Source organism: Megascapheus bottae, chromosome 17 (assembly GCF_031878675.1).
Source record: "Megascapheus bottae isolate mThoBot1 chromosome 17, mThoBot2.hap1, whole genome shotgun sequence".
NCBI lineage: Eukaryota > Metazoa > Chordata > Mammalia > Rodentia > Geomyidae > Megascapheus > Megascapheus bottae.
This window is the reverse complement of record NC_143525.1, coordinates 27,696,464-27,716,688: the sequence shown is the minus strand read 5'-3', so window position 1 is coordinate 27,716,688 and position 20,225 is coordinate 27,696,464. Positions and strand designations below refer to the sequence as shown.

Below are 20,225 nucleotides of genomic sequence, written 5' to 3'. Positions count from 1 at the left end.
GCTCACATCTTTCAAGTTCATGCATCAGGCAGTATTCGGTATGGCACAGTCTAAAAACTCTTGCCTCCTGTGAATGGTTTAAAATTCTGCCACGGGCACTTGTGGTCCACACTTACAATCCTAGCTACTGAGACAATGACACTGAGAACTGAGGACCAACAAGAAGCCAGAAGTGGAGCTCTGGCTCAAGTGCTAAAGCACTGCCTTGAAACAAAAACTAAGGGAATATGGCCAGGGCCTGAGTTCAAGCCTTGTAATACATAAATTTATCAAGCTCTTCAAATTTTGACCTTAAATGGCTATATACAACTGTCTCCAACTATGTGGTGAAAAGATAGTCTTGGGCTGGGAGTTTGGCCTAGTATAGAGTGCTTGCCTAGCATGCATGAAGACTGGGGTTCGATTCCTCGGTATCACATACATAGAAAAAAGCCGTAAGTGGTGCTGTGGCTCAAGTGGTAGAGCTCCAGCATTGAGAAAGCCCAAGACTGGTACAAAAAAAAAAAAAGACCCACACACAAAAAGAGACCATCATACTTCAAATGCATAACCAAAGATAAAACCCACTCTTTGCTAAGATTTCCTATCTGGACTATACTTTTGTCTGTCACTTAAAAAGTCAAATGTGGAAAAGTAGTACTTACCAACTGAATAATGTTTCCTTCCAGTTCCCATGGAAGAAAACATTTTCTGACATGCAGAAATCTGTACATTACACACACAAAACACAAATAAACAGAAATGATTAAGGTATTACCACAGCAATCTCATGTAACAGTTGGAAAGAACTTGTCCAAAAGTAAACTGGCAATGCAAGCTTCAGATATTCATCCATGTTAACATAAGATCAGCATACAAAACAAAGCAAATATCTATATAATGATACATGAACTACGTCTGGAAGAAACTACACACGTATCCGTTTCTGGTAAGAAGGAACACTGGGAATGGACTTTAATTCAGCCTAATTGGTTGTACCCAAAACTCCATGGTAAAATGATTCATAATTACACCTGTGTTAAATACACATTATACTTTAATGATTAACATAAATACTGTGTTTACTGGGTTGGAAAACAGGATGGCTTAGATTACTCAGTATTCTTCACAACCAGATTACAAGCAATGTCTTGTTTTGTTTTGTTTTTCCAAAACATACATCTTTGGGAAACAAATGATTTTTGGAAAGGGGTGTATATCTTTTCACATTCAGACAAACATAATACTGTCAATATGTTTGGACTAGAGATTTTATTTTAGAAGTATAAAGGATGGAGGCGCAATGTATTTGGCATTTTTCATTTAGGTTTGTTTTATTTAAGTTTAATGTTAATTCCATGCTGTGTTTCAGTAAGAACAATACAGATTCTGTATCTGTGGCTCCAGTCAGATATCCAGTAGTACAAATTAGCTTCAAGTTACACATACTGAACAAAAGAGGTTGAGCGAGCGAAGGACAGGAAGGGAGGAGGGGAGGGAAGGAAGAAGAAGGGAAGGCAGGGGAGAGGGAAGGAGAAGAAACAAAGAACTGAACACGCATGCAGGCTTCTCCATATCACCTTCAATGCTAACCTGCTTCGGAGGGAGAGAAAAAGTAGGCAAGAATGAGTAGCCACGGATTGTTGAACTGTTTACCAGCACTCACTTTTCAGCCAACACTTCAGCAGAGTTTGAAACACTTTTTACAGCAAAACCATTGCAACAAACTCCCCCCAAAACAATCTTTAACCACTTCAAGTTCACACCCAATTCAATTTAAACACTGGTATAAAATTCTATTTAAACAATTAGAAAAAGGAAAAATGATTCACATATGCCTCTACAGTGTGATCAATCTCTTTGTTAAGACGCATCACCTAGAAGTCTAATGGCTTTCAAATGTCATTTCCATTTCTAATGATCTTGCCACATCTGGCATGGAGACAATACAGTAATGCTGAAAAAGCCTCTACACAGTCCTGTTAGTGTCTTAAAGAACCTAAAAGCTGGGACCAGTAAAATCCACAGAAATTCACTCTTGCCTTTAAGAACTTTTGAAAACTGTTTAAAAAAAAAAAAAAAAAAAAAAAAAACAACAGGGCAGGAACCTAAATTCTGAGACCAAATGTGAAAGTCAGATTTCGTGGTTCTCAGTGACAATGGGGACCTTCCAAGGGGCGGGGTGGGGAGGAGTGGGGTGGTCAGAGATGGTTTCTCTTGTTGGCTTTTATGTCTCACTGATTTTCATCTTCCACATCCTGCAGCGCTTCCTTATTCTGCTCTTCACCTACAAGAAGAAAGAAAATTCTATCAGAAGTGACCATTAAGCTACTGTACTCATAAAATTGTTCCAAATGCATGAAGGTTTTTTCTGCTGGCCAAATTGCTATTAAATATAGACAGGCAAAGGGCTTCAACCATCCTTGACATCTGAGATGCTTAAACCAAAGTGGCTGCTGCTCATCACAACCCTGATATATATCAAGTCCAAAACCAAAAACTGATGCACAACGTCAATGATGTTTAAGCTAAAGCAGCTCGTAAAAGTACACAGCCAAAGTAACCATATTCTTAAAATGATTTTTCAGGCTTTCATGTAGATCCTGGATCAGATACCCTTTTCAATAACCTCTTCAAAAATTAAGTTTCTGGTTTCTTTAAACAAAAATCTAATTTACTTACAAGCTCATTATCAGATATGCTTCAATAAAAAAATGAACTGACGAGTAAAATGCACCATGGGAGTTTCTGTGTTCTGTTGTTGCAAATGAATGTTTAATATTTTGTTTTGTTGGCCTATCATACATCAAACTCTAAACCAGATTCCTCACTGAAACAGCCTTCTCAAAGTAAACCAGACCACTGAGGTTATTAAAGAGCATTTGGACCAGTTTTCTCATGCTATCTGTTTACCCTTTGAACATAACAAGTAAATAACCTAGGGAATATCAACTGCACTAAGGCATGCAACAAAAAGCCAGTCTCTGGAGGGTCTTCTACCTGTTAAGAAGCATTAATCAAATCAGCCGAAATGAAGCATGCAAAAAGCCTTTGCTAAAAAAAAAAATAACAGGTAAACATCATCTTCTTTCTTGTACTTTCACTATACTTATAATTCCTTGTAGTTATTAGTTTGAATCAAAATAAATCAATTTAACCAGGAGCTGGGAGTATAGCTCAAAGTTAGTATATTTAGCATGTGCAAGGCTCTGGGTTTCATCCCTAGTACTGCGTAAAATGTAATACACATACACAATAAGTGCTAAACCATAAATTTAAGAAAAATTGAAAAATAAACCCAACAACCATACACATTCAAATAGGATGGGCTTTAACTCAAGACTGGCTTCCTACAAATGTGAAACATACTGAGGCCAGCTTTTAAGCAATCTTAAGTATCTTGGTATAACAAGCAGAAAATGTCATAGCATTAAGGATTAAGTAAAGATTACTGCTATAACACATGTATTTAGGTTAATATATGACTTTAAAAAAGTGAAAACGCTTTTCTAACTTATAACAAAGAAAGACATGCAAAGACAAAAACAAAGGAAATTGACACCAAGGGTTCCCCAAAGAGCAATATCAACATTCAAACTGAGAAAACATCATTCACTCAGAAATCAGTTTTAACAGGAATACAATGCCAGAATCAGCTACCATACAGCACTACAACACACTCCAAGTCACTCATAAGCAACCATTAGATGAGAAAAAGGTTTCAAGTAACTTTGGCATGGAAATCATGTATCTTCATACAAGTCACACCCAAAGAGAGAAAGGCAGGGGAGCAGGCCATCTATGTCTTAAGATAGTTTATAGCGCCTCAGAATATAGAACAGGCAGTTTTGTAAGCGACAGGATGATAATATGCAGGCATGATTAGTGAAGAATCAAAACTAAAAGCAGAATTCACTGTGCCATGACAATGACTTACAAAGTAGTTTTTAGGAAAGGAAGAGTTGGATTTTCCTTTAGGAATCTATTGCAAGGAGAAAGGGAGGGAGAACAATCATATGAAAGCAACATTACCGGAAAAATCAACAGAGCAGGACAAAAGAAAACATCAATGATACAGGGAAGTTAAGATTGTTCTTTGTATGTGAGTAGCCAAGGAGCTTCAACAAGGCCTCTGGAACTGTCTTTGAGCTTTTGTGCTCAAAGTTAGCACTTCCATCAAGTAAGCCCCATCTCCACATCTGACTCTGCCAGTTAACTGGAGGACTTTTCCTGACCAGGATGGCTTTCACTGTGATCCTCACATCTCAGCCTCTTAGCTAGGATTACAGGCATGAGCAACCAGAATCTGGCCAGATTTTGATCCTTTAAACCGCAAAGATATACAGGACAGGGAGAAAAGGTTTCCTAAATAAGTATTTCTTTGCCTGCTATTTCTAAATTTTGGTGAACAGGCAGAGGGCATACGTTTCCACTGTGGCCTTATGTATGAATATGTTTACGGGTTAGAGAAAAGGTCCAAATGCACTCAAAAAAAGTACTGATCCCTCAAAAGAAAGCACATTGGGACAGATAGTGACGTTTTCAACACAAAGACAAAAATGTGTACATACGGAGTGGTGCTGTGGCACAAGGAGGAGGGTGGTAGCCTTGAGCTAAAGAGCTCAGGGACAGTGCCCAGGCCCAGAGTTCAAGTCCCACGGCCCACCAAAAAAAAAAAAAAAAAAAAAAAAAAAAGTACATAAACCAGGTATTTCCTCTTACAGAAATGCTGTTTTTCATAGGAAAATCATTTTTAAAATTACTTGCTAATAAAAAATGATCGAAGTAACACTTAACCTAAATGCAAATTAACATTCCAGAAACCTGAATTCTATGACCGCAGATCTTTCAGTTAGCACTGAATCACAAAATGATAATAGACTGTAGTTCTACAATGAATAATGTCTTAGTATTCGTAACAATTATTAACTTTAGGCAAATTTCAGTTGATTTTATTAAAATGTTATCAATCTTTGAAGGTTTTCCCCCCACCCATCCGCCAAGGTACCATGATTCTTTCCCTGCATTTTAAAAAAACTAAAAATAACTTGTTCGTTAAACATGTCATTTGAAATATGATGTAAAAATCAATATTAATAAATTCTTTCATTAAAAAAAAAACCTAAATGCCAGGAATTTAGCCTAGCAAGCATGGAGATTCCTTGGTACACATACATAGAAAAAAGGCAGAAGTGGTGCTGTGGCTCAAGTGGCAGAGCTTTAGCCTTGAGAAAGCCCAAGGACAGTGCTCACGCCCCGAGCTCAAGCCCCAGGACTAGCAAAAAATAATTAAAAGTCTTTATCCAACATCAATCCTTTAAACTGAATTAGGTACCGAAGCAACTCAATTTCTCTAGAAACAAAACTGGAAGTCTTTAATTCCTATTCCTTATGAGATAAGGAAATATTAATATTTTTCTATTTCTCCTTACTTTAACATCCTGTTACACTAAAATAAATCCTAACTTTAACGATGTGTTCCAGAATTTTTTTCCAAACTTTACACACACTTTCTTTCACCCTCCTAAAAGAGGTATAAATACTAGTGGTTCTCAAATCAACTGTGAATAGCTGTTTGGCTATTCATAATTAAAACTGAATCAAACTCAAAGCTAAAAGAACCCTAAGTAATTACCTCAGAGACGATATACTGGTTTTGCATTCCAAGGGCTAGTCTTTAAAGTGCTGTGTGGAAAAGTACTCTGCAGCTCCATTTAGCAGTTGGAAGTGTGTAAGTAGGTCACATATCATGACAATCCTGATTTACACAAATACGTTATATTTATTCAACATAGTTATTTAGCAAGTTTTTAAAACCTGAGTTACCTAATTCTAATGTAGTGCCATAACCAGATATCTGATTCATCATCTTTAAAGAGGAAACCAGGAACACACATGTCTGGTAGACACTTTCAGACGTACTTTTTAGAGATTAAAATTTAGGACCAACAAAGACAAATTATAGTTGTCCTGAAGGAATGCAGTATTTGCTTCAGTTAGGATAACCCTCGAAGAAATTTTAGCTCAAATGAGTAACAAACTTGATTTTCAATCTACCACCAGCAACTACATTATCTTATAATGAATGGTCACATCACAATTGCCATCTACACAGAAAAAAGGTCTTTGGAAGCTGGATGCCTGGCTCATGCCTGTAATCCTACCCACTCAGGAGGCTGAGGTCTGAGGAACACAATTCCAAGCCGGTCCTAGGCACTACAAACCCCTTCAAAATCTTATCTCCAATTAATCACCAGAAAACCGGAAGTGGCTATGTGGCTATAGGGCCATAGCCTTGAGCTGTAGAGCTCAGGGATAACACCCAGACCCAGGGGTAGGGCAGCAGTCTTGAGCTGAAGAGCTCAGGAACAAGGCCCCGGTCCAGAGTTCAAGTTCTACAACTGATGAAAAAAAGGGGGGAGGGGCTCTTTGAGGATGAGGGTATCACTGCACATATTTAGCATGTAGCACAAAGACCTGGATTCTATCCCCAGCACCAAAAAGGGAGAAATGGGAGGGGAGAGGAGAGGACAGACAGGGGAGGCAGAAAGTCTTCCAAGAAAGGGGGTAAAATCTTGAAAATCAATTCATGTGACAGATGTAGACTTTTAAATTTAAACCTATCATTTACACAGTACACACACACACCACAACACAAATTAGGCTTTTTAAATATTCTATTTGCAATTAAAAACAGGCATATCAGACCTAAGGATGGTAATTTTACTTCTCTATACAATTCAAAGGCATATTAATCTCCCTTCCACATTTCCACAATGAAGATATTCCCTAAATAATTTTGGGGGTATCAGTCGTGGGGCTAAAACTTGGGTCCTGGGTGCTGTTACTGAGTTCTTTTGCTCAAGGCTAGCAATCTACCACTTCAAGCCATAGTGTCACTTTCAGTTTTCTGGTAGTTAACTAGAGATGAGTCCCATGGCCAGGAATCAGTGACTAATGCCTATAATCCTAGTTACTCAGGAGGCTGAGTTCTGAGGGTTATGGGTCAAAGCCTGCCTAGGCAAGAAAGTTCATGAGACTTTTATCTCTCCAACTAACCACCAGAAAAACAGAAAAGGGACTGTGGCTCAAAAGGGTACAGTACTCACTCTGAGCAAAATGACCTCAATGACAGCACCCAGGCCCCAAGTTCAAACCCTACAAACAACCTCCACCCCCACAAAAAAAGAAAAGAAAAGAAAAAAATCTCACTGATTTTCCTGCCTGGGCTGGCTTGGAACCTTGATCTTCATATCTCAGCCTCCTGAGTAGCTAGGGTTATAGATGTAAGCCTCCAGTGCCCAGACCCTAAGTAACTGTTTTAACCTCAAATGGAGTTCTCTGTCTCCCCATGTATCTCCCCCATGTTTATCTCTAGCTTTCAAAACAGTGTGAAAGAATTCAGTTAACAAAACATTATAAAAATTAAAAGACAGATGGGCATCAGTGACTCACATTTGTCATCCTAGCTACTCAGGAGGCTGAGATCTAAGGATTGAGGTTTGATGCCAGTCCAGGCAGAAGTCTTTGAGACTCTAAATCTCCACTTAATCATCAGAAAATGGTAACTGGGGCTGTGGTTCAAAGTGGTAGAGCACTAGCCTTGAGCCAAAAATCTTAAGGACAGCACCAGGCCCCCAGTTTAAGCCACACAACCAACCAACCAAATAAATACTGAAACACAAACTTAAAATTTTTGAATATTGGGACTGGACGTTTGACCTAGAGGTAGAGTGCTTGCCTAGCATGCATGAAGACGTGGGTTCAATTCCTCAGTACCACATACATAGATAAGGCAGAAGTAGTCAGGCATGTTGGGTCTCATCTGTAATCCTAGCTACTCAGGAAGTTGACATTTGAGGATCAAGTCTCAAAGACAACCCAGGCACAAAAGGACCTGAGACTTATCTCCAATTAACCTCTAGAAAATGATAAGTGGGGCTGTGGCTCAAGGGTAGGGCCTAAGCTTTGAGTTAAAGAGCTCAAGAACAACATCCAGGCCCAGGGGTAGGGCGGTAGCCTTGGGCTAAAGAGTTCAGGGACAGCACACAGGCCAAGTTCAAGCCCCATGACCCAACAAAAGAAAGGAAGGGAGGAAGGGAGGGCGGGAGAAAGCCAAGGAGTTCAGAGTGCTTGCCTAGCTAGCATACACAAAGACCGGGGTCGATTCCTCAGTACCACATACATAGAGAAAAAGCTGGAAGTGGTGCTGAGCCTCAAGTGGTAGAGCTCTAACTTTGAGAAAGTCCAAGGACAGTGTTCAAGCCCTGAGCTCAAGCCCAGGACTGGCAAAAAAAAATAAAATAAAATAAAATAAATAAAAGTTGTGGGCTAGGAGTTGTGGATGCTGGTGAGCACTAGAAGGGCACTGATGGTTCATTTCTGTAATTCTAACTAATCACGAGGCTGAGTTCTAAAGATTACAGTTCCAAGACAACCCAGCCAGGAAAGTATTTCATCTCCAATTAACCACCAGAAAACTGAAGTGGTGCTGTGGCTCCAAGTGATAGAGCATGAGCCTTAAACTGAAGAGCTCAGGGACAGACAGCATCCAGGTCCAGAGTTCAAGCCCCATGACAGCCTCCCTCACAAAAACTAAATAAACAAACAATAAAAATAAAAGTTGTGTTGGGCCGGGAGTTTGGCCTAGTGGTAGAGTGCTTGCCTAGCATGCACGAAGACCCGGGTTTGATTCCTCGGTACCATATACATAGAAAAAAGCCAGAAGTGATGCTGAGGCTCAAGTGGTAGAACTCTAGCCTTGAGAAAGTCCAAGGACAGTGCTCAGGCCCTGAGCTCAAGCCCAGGACTGGCAAAAATAAAATAAAATAAAATAAAATAAAAGTTGTGGGCTAGGAGTTTGGCCTAGTGGTAGAGTGCTTGCCTGGCATACACGAAGTCCTCAGTTTGATTCCTCGAAACCACATGCACAGAAAAAGCCAAAATGGTGTTGTGGCTCAAGTGGTAGAGCTCTAGCCTTGACAAATCTCAGGGACAGTGCTCAGGACCTATGTTCAAGCCCTAAGACTGGCAAAAAAATAAAATGTCCTTTCACCTTGTAATATCAAACACCATAGCTCCTTGGATTCATTTTTTTAAGACAGTAAATGAACTTTAAAGAGTTTATTAACAGATAGGCAGAGTGGAAAACTATAGTTTATAGAAATACAAGGTCATTTCTAAAATAACCTAGGAACTAAAAGATCTAATTCAGAAAGTTTTCTTACCATCCCCCTGCATGTCTGAAGTCCATAGTGTCAGATTATCACGTAACAACTGCATGATAAGTGTAGAGTCCTTATAGCTTTCTTCACTCAGAGTATCCAGTTCTGCAATTGCATCATCAAAAGCTGCTTTTGCCAACCTGAAATAAACATTACTAAAATTAAAAACCTTAAAAAAAAAAAAAAAAAAAACTTTCCCAGCATTCATGATGACCCAGGTTCGATTCCTCGGTACCACATATATAGAAAGTCAAAAGTACCGCTGTGGTTCAAGTGGTATCTAAGCCTTGAGGAAAGCCCCAAGGACAGTGCTTAGGCCCTGAGTTCAAGCCCCACAATTGGTGCAAAAGGGGGGGGAAGAGGAAGGTGGTTAAGAGTTTTGCTTTCATCCTAGGCATACCTGCAGGCCCGGTCAGGAGAATTAAGAATTTCATAGTAGAATACAGAAAAGTTGAGGGCAAGACCTAAACGAATAGGATGCGTTGGTGGAAGTTCTGTCATTGCAATATCACTAGCAGCTTTGTAAGCCACTAGGCTGTTTTCTGCAGCCTCTTTCCTGTCATTTCCTGTGGCAAATTCAGCCAGATACCTGTGGTAGTCCCCTTTCCTACAACAAAAGAAAAACAAAACTGTAATTAGGAACAATGCTTTGAAAGGAAAATAAATTAAAATCTTTTTCTAGTTCATAAACATGATTTTTAAAAATTTTAAATGAAGGCATACTGTAATAAAATTTAAACACTCAGAAATTATCAGCTTGACTAATTCATTTTCCTAAGGTACTATATATTAACCATAATAAGCAAAGTCCCAGAAATATTAACTAGAGCGCGCATGCATGCTCGTGCACACACACACACAAAACTGACACCAGGCCATAAGTTTGGCCTAGTGGTAGAATGCTCGCCTAGCACACACAAAGACCCGGGTTCGATTCCTCAGTATCACATACATGGAAAAAAGCCGGAAGTAGTGCTGTGGCTCAAATGGTAGAGCTCTAGCCCTGAAAAAACCCAAGGACATGTCGTGCTCAGGTCCTGAGTTCAAGGCCCATGAGTCACACACTCACTCACACACACACACACACACACACACACCCTGCCAACAAATGATAGAGTAAAACTAAGAAAGAAGAGTAAAACTAAGAAAGCAAAGAAATATCAAATAATGACACAAGTTTTGCTTCTTTGGGTGGCCCATGAAATTGCTATGAAGTCCTCTTTGAAGGACTCCTTTTGTTTCCTTTAGGCAATGCTTTTGGTAATGTGCTGGGCTTTGTCCATTTTGTTTACTCTTGATTTGTGAATAATCAAAAACAGGTAGAATATGATAGCAATAGTTGCCAACAAGATATTCTAATGTAGTCTGGGGCAGAATGTGATTTCTTAGGGAGCTGTCTTAGGGTGCTTAGTATTGATGCTGTTAAATGGAATTCTTTTTTGTCAGTTGTGGGACTTGAACCCTGGGCCTGGGCACTGTCCCTAAGCTCTTCAGTTCAAGGCTACCGCCTTGCCCCTTGAGCCACAGTGCCACTTCCGGTTTTCTGGTGGTTAGTTGGAGAGAAGAGTCTCATGGACTTTAGTGCCCAGGCTGGCTTTGAACTGCAGTCCTCTGATCTCAGCCTCCTGAGTAGCTACGATTAAAGGCATGAGCTACCATGCCCGGCCAAGTTTATTGAACATAAAATTAAGTCTTTCTGATTTTATTACTCTATTTACGTAACTGTGCAGGACTGAACCTAGGGCCTCATGCAATGCTAAACACGCATTCAACCCACTCCTTAACGTAAGTGTATAGAAAGTAAAAAACGCATTATAAAATGCTTAATTATAATTAGAGCAAAGAAGTTCACAAAGCCAGAGTTAATAATTACTTTTACAACAGTCTGACCATTTTAAATCTATTACTATTCATTGTTCATTACAAGTAAATTTGAAAGTAACTTTAGCCAGTGAGCCTATAATCCTAGATATTCAGGAAGGGCATGCCAGAGGATTGTAGTTCAAAGTCAGCTAGCACAGAAAAGTCCTTACCCACCAGACTCAATCTCGTTAACTAGATAAAAGTGGCTCAAGTCTGGGCTGAGAATTTGGCCTACTCGTAGTGCTTGTCTAGCATGCACTAAGACCTGGACTTGATTCTTGGATACCACATACATAGAAAAAGGCGGAAATGATACTGTGGCCCAAGGACAGTGCTCAGGCCCTGAGTTCAAGCCATAGGACTGGCAAAAATAAAAAATAATAAGTGGCTCAAGTGGTATGATGTCTAGCATGAAAGAACAAGCCAAGCAAGAAGAGGATGAGGCACTGATTTCAAGCCTTAAAACCACCACCAACACAAAAACTACCTGAAATAAAAGCTGAAAACCTACATTTTATAAGTCATTGGCTAAGGCCAAGTTTTACTCTTACATTTTTTCCCTTCTAGTATAGAACCTACATTTTATAATAGAAAACCTTGGACTCGCCAGTGTTAGCTGCTGGAATGAGGTGTTTGTCCAGTACATCCAGAATGTCACAACAGATTAACTTTAGTTCAGTCTCAACCTGGGGGGGAAAAACAGAATGTTTAAGTCTAGAAATTATACAAAGTACTACATATTTTACCTATCTCTGATTTTAAGAATATAGTACTAAGAACATACCTCTCTACAAATCTCCTTCCCCCTTGACACAAAAGCAGAGAAAGGATATGTCTAGATTATAGAAAGTATCTTTTCCTTCTTAAATATGCATGTATCCTGGATGTACAATCACACTTCAATAACACTACATGCAGCTTCTATGAATAAGATTACAGAATAGCTATTATCTACACTTAAATAGGAAAACAGACTAAGAACTTAAGCATTGTGTGTATGGTTCAAGTATGTATGGTGCCAGGCTTAAGGATACGAGTTCAACCACAGTACCATAAAGAGAAAAAAAATCAGCTGGGCACTGGTGGGTCACACCTGTAATCCTAACTGCTCAAGAAGATGAGACCTTAGGATCACCGTTTGAAGCCAGCCTATGAGTCCAGCTATGGGGAAGTGAAGAGCAAGAAAGGTTGAGGCCAACCTTAGATCCCAATTCAAACAATAAAGCCAAGTGTAATGTTGTTCACCTGTCTCCCCAGCTACATGGGTAAAGGTGGCATAACTGCAAGGATCACAGTCAATGCCGGTCCTGGGAGAAACACAAGACCCTATTTGGTAAGTCAGGCCAGGGAAAGGGCTCCAGTACTAGAATAGCTGCTTACCAAGTGCAAGACCCTGAGTTCAAATCTCAGTACTGTAAAGGAGGATACAATAAAACAAGAGCTTAAGCCCAGGCAGGGTATTAAAAACAAACTTCAGACCCAGGCATTTTCTCTGGTACTTGTATTCCTACATCTATAACCAGTTATAGTATTCATATCTCATATTAGTTATAATGTCTAAAATGTTAAAGCATGCCTAAACATAAGTCATCTTGCCCTCCATTTTTTATTAACTCACAAGACAATAGTGGGCCTATACAGTTCAATCTTCAATAACAAAAATCTAGCTATCCTCCTTGGGAGGCAGATAATGGGAGATGGAAGTTCCTGGCTAGTTTAAGGCAAAGAAGGTTTGTAAGACTCCATCTCAACCACAGGTGTGCCTGTCAACCCTAGTGATGTGGGGAAAACAGAAATAGCAAGGGCAAAAAACCAAGACAACCCTACCTCAAAATAACCAACACAAGAAGGCCTTGGCTGGACACAGGGCTCGAGTGATAGGTAGAGGGCCAGCCTAGCAAGCATACTGAGTTCAATCTTTAGTACCAGAAAGGGGTGGGGGGGTAGGGGGTTGGAGTATAACCTTGTACTTCTAAGCAAAACTAGTTCTATTCTAGATCAACTACAATCCGAGTGAGTTTTCAAACAGACCAATTTATAAACTCTCTTAGACCTTTGCTTCTCATTATTACAAATCCCTCTTCTTGAAAAAGCTCATCTCAATTTCTGTCATTTTACCTCCATGTCCATCCTCTCATTCACTAAGCACATACAGCTGTTTCTTCAATACTTGATAAGATAAGGCCATTACCATGTTCTATTCAATCAAAACTGCTATACTCTGTGATTTGCACATGGCAATATCACTAACTACTGTCTTATCTTAAAACCCCCCAACTTTCTACTCTTGGCTTGCAGCTTCACTGTCTAGTTCCTGTTTACTTGATCCTATTCAGAAACATATCAAAATCTCAGATTTGGGCTGGGGTATGTGGCTAGTGGTAAAATGCTTGCCTAATGGGCATGAAGCTGTGGGTTCAATTCCTCAATATCATATAAACAGTAAGTGGTACTGTGGCTTAAGTATTAAGAATGCTAGCCTTGGGCTGGGAAGGTGGCCTAGTGGTAGAGTGCTTGCTTAGCACGTATGAAGCCCTGGGTCAGATTCCTTAGTACCACATACATAGAAAAAGCCAGAGATGGTACTGTGGCTCAAGTGGTAGAGTGCTAGCCTTGAGCAAAAGAAGCTGGGGACAGAACTAGGCCCTGAGTTCAAGCCCCAGGACTGCCCCCCCCCAAAAAAAAGGTGCTAGCCTTGAGCAAAAGCAGCTCAGAGACAGTACCCAGGCTCTGAGTTCAAGCTCTAGGACTAGCCCCCACCCCCATTCCTGTTACTAATCCTGGCATCCCACTTCCCTTTCCTGCTTAACCCAAACCCTAGAGTCTAACTCACGTGTAGACTTTCTTCTTTAGTACCTCACCTTTCTTATTTTCCCATACTTTACACCCAACAAATCTGCCAGCCAATACTCTTTGTTCTAACAAAACTGAGGTTAATGGCAAGTGTCTATCCCAACTAACTTCCTACAGATCTCAAATTTGCCACCTAAATACTGGAATAAATTCATAAAACAATTCTTAGCACTTATATTGATAGAGATCCTAATATTTTCCATTCTGTTTTATAAACAGCAATTAGCTGGACTCTGGTGGCTCACACCTATAATAATAGTAACATCTGAGGATTGCAGCTGAAAAGTCCCAAGACTCCCCCCCCCACAGCCCCAACTGTACTTGAGCTCAGTGTCTGAGCACTGTCCATGGGTTTTCTCAAGGCTAGAATTCTACCAACCACTTGAGCCACAGTCCCACTTCCGGCTTTTTTTAAAAACGTATGTGGTACCAAGGAATCCAATCTGTGTCTTTGTGTGTGCTGGGCAAGCAACTCTATCACTAGGCCACACTCCACCCCCAGCCCCCAGTCCCCCACCTTTACCTCCAATTAACCACTCAAAACCCAGAAAAGGTAGCTATGGCTCAAGTAGTCAAGCACTACCATTGAGCACAAAGAGACTCAGGTACAGCGCACAGGCTGAGTTCAAGCTCCACAACTGACAAAAATAAAAATAACAACAACCAGGGCAGGGAGTTTGGCCTAATGGTAGGCAGAGTGCTTGCCTGGCATGCACGAAGACCTGGGTTTGATTCCTTGGCATCACATACGTAGGAAAAAACAAAAAACGAAACAAAAACAAGCTGGAAGTGGTGCTGTGGCTCAAGTGGTAGAGCTCTAGCTTTGAGAAAAGTCCAAGGATAGTGCTCAGACCCTGACTTCAAGCCCCACGACTGGTCCCCCCCCCCAAAAAAAAACCCAATTAGAACAAAACTTCTAGGAGTAGGGAGTATGGCCTAGTGGTAGAGTGCTTGCAAGGCAGGTATGAAGCCCTGGATTCAATTCCTTGGTACCACATACACACAAAAGCCAGAAATGATGGTGCTATGGCTCAGGGATAGAGTGGTAATCTTGAGGAAGCTCAAGGATAGTACACAGGCCCTGAGTTCAGTCCCCAGGACTGACCAAAAAAACCAACTCCCATAAAGACAGTAAATAGATTTATTTCCTCTCTTGATTCAAAATACCTAACAAACTGAGACATGCAGAACAAGAGACACGCAAATATTTACTAATTTAACACAAATGTGAATGTCAGATACTTGATGTAGTATTTTACAGGTACTAACATAAGGGCAATAATTATACTTATTTGCTTGGTTGTGCAATGATCAAAACTGAATTCCTACATTATGGATATATATCAGAGGCACAAAAAAAAACTAACTGGAATGCCAGCCTCTGCAGTCTCTAGCAAAATATATCATTTGCTTCTGTCCTGAAGTCCTGTTATTTCAAGTCTAGGTGAGTACTAGACAGTGATCTAAAATGTCCAACATCTAAGGCCAACTTACTTACAATTATAGGCCTGAGATATAATTCAGACATTCAAAAGAATTAGGACATATTCAGCTAACAACCACCACCTGTAAAATAAAAGTGATTTCTGCACTATAAATTATAATATTACTATGGCTTAAACTAATGCCCCAATTTCTCCTTCTCTTTGCTCCCCAGCCCAGCTCATACTGCAGTTGGTTTTGCTGTCAGGCTCTTCCCATCAATGATATACAGAAGGCCTGTCATTAGAATCTACCCACCAAAGAACACAAACCTCTAAAAAACTGAACCAAAATAAGTCTCTTTGATTTACAAGTTCATCAGCACACGTGTGTTCATATGCGCGCTCTCTCTTTCTCTCTCTCTCTCTACACACACACACACACACACACACACAAAATCTCTCTTTCTCTCCCCTCATCTCTCCCCCAACCCCAATCTGGAGCTTGAGCAATGGGGCTTGGTGCTGCCTCTGAGATCTTTTTGCTAAAGGCCAGTGCTCTATCATTTTGAGCCACAGTACCACTTCCAGTGTTTGAGTCTGAGGGGGGCCAGGAGCCTAGTAGCCTAGTGGTAGAGTGCATGCCTAGCTGCATGAAGCCTGGTACACACAACACAGAAAAACCTGGAAAGGATGCTGTGACTTGAGTGGTAGAGCACTAGCCTTGAGAAATCCCAAGGATAATGTTCAGGCCCTGAGTTCAAGTCCCAGGACTGGCAAAAAAAAAAAAAAAAAGTAGTCCCAGGGGGAACTATTTTGCTGGGGCTGGCTTCAAACTTTGATCCTAAGGTCTCAGCCTCCTGAGTAGCTGGAAATATAGGCAGGAGCCACTGGCTCCCAGCTAAGTTCATCATCTCTAATACAAAAAATAAAGGACACTTTCAACATTTACCTAACATGCACAGGACCCTGAGTTTGATAGCTAGCACCTCAAAAACAACAACAGCAAGAACAAAAGGCCACAGAAGTAGCCCAAATGGTAGAGTGCTAGCCTTGAGCTTGAGAAAGCAGAAGGACAGTGCTCAGGTCCCCCAGGACTTACAGACTAGAGGAGAAAGAAAAAAAAAAAAAAAAAAAAAAGAGGGATGGAATCAGGAACTGGAGGAATGGCTCAAGTGACAGTAGCCATGCAGTGTGGGGCCGAGTTCAAACCCCAGTACAAGCACAAAACTTATCAAAGCTATAAATTAAACTCAACATCTACTGAGTACTGGTGGCTCACATCTGTAATCCTAGCTATTTGGGAGGCAAAGATCTGAGGATCACAGTTCAAAGACAGCCCAGGCAGGAAAGTCTTTAAGATTACTACCAGAAAATTGAAGTAACTCTGTGGCTCAATGTAGGGAAGTACTAACCTTGAGCAAAAAGAGCTCAGGAAGAACACCCAGGCCCAAATTCAAGCCTCTCAACCAATATAAACATAAACATACACACTCACATGCACGCGCGCACTCGCGCGCTGCGCGCGCGCGCGCACGCGCGCGCTCTCTCTCTCTCTCTCTCTCTCTCTCTCTCTCTCTCTCTCTCTCTCTCTCCCTCTCTCTCTCAACCAACATTAATATTTGAGAAGCAGTAAGAAAGCTGGGTGCCAGTGGGATATGAGGGCGAAGGTTCAAAGTCAACCTGGACAATAAATTCCAGGATGTGAAGGTATGACCCAAAGTGATAGAATATCTTCCTTGGGGTGGGGGGGGGCGGGGTGGATAAAAAGCTAAGGAACATCATGATAGCTTTGAACTGAATTCAAACCCCAGTACTGGCACATGCATGCACTTGCATGTATACACACACATAAATAAAACAGCATCAATGATCTAATTATCCTCCAGTACAAATACATACAGTCAGGTGCTCGCACCTGTAATCCTGACTAAAAGCTGAGATCTGAGGATTACAGTTTAAAGCCAGCCAGGGTAGGAAAAGTCCTTGAAACTCTTCCCCAAAATTAACCACAAAATGCCAACAGTAGAGCAGTAGCTTTAAGAAAAACAAGTCAGGAAAAGCGCCCAGACCAAGTTCAAGCCTCAGCACCAGTATATATATACACATAGACACTCCCTCTCTCCCTCTCCCCCACATTCCTCTCTCACCATTTGTCGATATTCCTGAATCATTTTTAGTTTGTTTTCTCCTCCTTTGTTTTCTTCTTTCTGTTCGATGCTGCTAATTATTCTCCAGGAAGCTCTTCTAGCTCCAATCACATTTTTATATGCAACAGATAGGAGATTTCTTTCTTCAACTGTCAGCTCCACATCCATCCCTGCTACTTTCTTCATTGATTCCACCATTTCTATGTGAGAAAAGGAAAAATCAGATTACACAAAATTTTTAAAGTTGTTTTAACATCCCTTTCACAGCACTTTTTTTTCCTGGAAACACAAAAAACAATGTATAAAATTTAACAAAAATGCAGGGCACGGTGGCTCACACCTGTAATCCTAACTACTCAGGAGGCTGAGACAAGAGAATCGTGGGATCACAGTTCAAAGCCAACCTGGGCACTGAAGTCCCTGAGACGCTTCTCTCCAATTGATCATCAGAAAACCAGAAGTGGCAATGTAGCTCAAGGGGTAGGGCGGTGGCCTTGACATGGAGAACTCAGGGACAATGCCCAGGACCAGAGTTCAAGTCCCACAAGCAACCAAAAAAAAAAACCTAATTTGAATTAGCCACATACATATCACCCTATCATTCACTGGAGAAGTTGAGGCAGGAAGATTACAAGACCTGGGGTTTGCTTCCTAGGTACAATATGCACAGAAAAAGCAAAGTGCTGCGAGCAGGGAGCAGTGGCTCATGTCTGTAATCTTAATCCTAGCTACTCTGAAGACCGAGATAGCTGTACACAGCCAATCAGGGCACTAAAGACCAAAGAGACTCTTATCTCCAATTAACCCCAAGAAAACTGAAAGTAGTACTGTGCCTCCAGAGTTAGGGCAGTAGCCTGGGGCTGAAGAGCTCAGGGATAATGCCCAGGCACAGGGTAAGAAGGTAGCCTTGAGCTGCAGAGCTCGGGAATAGTGCCCAAGACGACCGACAAAAAGAAAGAGAGGAAAGAGAGGAGAGAGAGGGGAGAGAGGGGAGAGGGGAGAGGGGGAGAGGAAGGGGGAGGGGGGAGAGGGAGAGAGGGAGGAGAGAGGGAGAGGGAGGAGAGAGGGAGAGAGGGAGGAGAGAGGGGGAGAGGGAGGAAGAGAGAGGGAGAGAGCGAGAGAGAGCGAGAGAGAGCGAGAGAGCGAGAGAGCGAGAGAGAGGGAGAAAAGGGGGGGAAAAAGTAGAGCTCTAGCCTTGAGAAAGCCCAAAGACAGTACTCAGGCCCTGAGTTTAAGCTGCAGGACTGGCCAAACAAAGGAACTAGCCTACCATATTTTGTGGCTCTAGATTCAATCCCCAGTGCCAAGATAGGGGAAGAATGTAGATACATGGAATGAAGAAGACTTCAAAGGATGCCTAGTATTATGCTATAATTTGTAGGTATCTTTCAGGTTAAACCCAATGCTTATTTCCCTTAATACACAAAAATTAAATTGCATTTTTTTTTTGCCAGTCCTGAGCTTGAACTCAGGGCCTGAGCTAGCACTCTACCGCTTGAGCCTCAGCACCATTTCCAGCTTTTGTCTATGTATGTGGTACCAAGGAATCAAACCGGGGTCTTCGTACATGCTAGGCAAGCACTTTAACCACTAGGCCAAACTCCCAGCCCTAAATTGCATTTTTTAAAAAAGCAAAAGTCAGCTCTAGGTATGGCACAACATGTGTTAAGCCTTCAATTCTTAGTACTTAACTGAAGACACGGGGGAAAGATTCACTCACAGCTAAACAGGGCTATTCACAAGTACGAACTAGCTGCTCTATGCCTCAACCATTTACTAGTAAACCTTTTGTTACTACTAGGCGGCGAGCAATTACAGGGGGCCAGATAATTATGGGGATATAACACCAAGATAGCAAAATATAAACAGAAGAGTACTGAAAATATGCTTTTAGCCAGGCCCCAGTGGCTCACATCTACCTTCTTGGGGCTGAGATCTGAAGATCGCTGGTCAAAGCCAGCCTGGGCAAGAAATTCATGAGACTCATATCCAATAAACTCCTCAAATAAAACCTGAAGCGGCATTGTGGCTCAAGTGGTACAGTACTTAAGCAAAACAAGCTCAGGGATAGTGCCCAGGTCCTCCCCAAGTTCAAGCCCCAGGACTTGGGGGGAGGGGCAAATGACACAACTACCTAATACTATCAGAATTCTAACACTGATAAAAAAAAAACCTCTGACATCTTTCTTTTTTCAGTGCTTTACAAATTTAACTATATTTAGACACTGTGCAACATGCAGAACCTTTGCTGCTACCACCACCCACTAGCAGATCACACAGAAGGTACTCCTCTTCCCTCTTCTGTTCTTTCTTGGCTTATTAAAATTGGGGAGGGGGAGGGGGGCCGGGTGCGGTAGCTCACACCTACAATCCTAGCTCTTCAGGAGGCTGAGATGTGAGGATCAAGGTTCAAAGCCAGCCTGGGTACAAAAGGACCTGAGACTTATCTCCAATTAATCACTAGAAAACAGGAAGTGGGGCTTGGCTGAAGGTCAGTGCCCGGGCCCAGTTCGACCCCCCCCCAAAAAAAATTGGAGAAGGGGTCAAGTATAGTAAAACCACCAGTTAGCTGGGCACTGTTAATTAATACCTGTAATCCTTTATTTACACTTCTTTATTTACACTTTTTATTTATTTTGTGGGTCATGGTGTTTAAACTCTGAGCCTGAGTGCTGTCCCCAGTTCTTCAGCTCAAGGCTATCAGCCCTACCCCTGGAACCACAGCCCCATTTTCC

General features: G+C 41.3%; 1 protein-coding gene across 1 annotated transcript in view; it reads right to left on the bottom strand.

Annotated features, from left to right (window-relative positions):
• Positions 1 to 1,232: 1,232 nt before the first annotated feature.
• Positions 1,233 to 20,225, bottom strand: part of Ywhae (tyrosine 3-monooxygenase/tryptophan 5-monooxygenase activation protein epsilon) — a 39,223-nt gene continuing 20,230 nt past the window's right edge. Inside the window, exons 2-6 of the mRNA XM_090350474.1 lie at positions 17,491 to 17,690; positions 11,646 to 11,752; positions 9,604 to 9,810; positions 9,207 to 9,343; positions 1,233 to 2,266 (exon numbers count right to left, since the gene is read on the bottom strand). Coding sequence (XP_090206600.1) covers positions 2,214 to 2,266; positions 9,207 to 9,343; positions 9,604 to 9,810; positions 11,646 to 11,752; positions 17,491 to 17,690 — 704 coding nt within the window. The 3' untranslated portion in view covers positions 1,233 to 2,213. The remainder of the gene's footprint in view (positions 2,267 to 9,206; positions 9,344 to 9,603; positions 9,811 to 11,645; positions 11,753 to 17,490; positions 17,691 to 20,225) is intronic.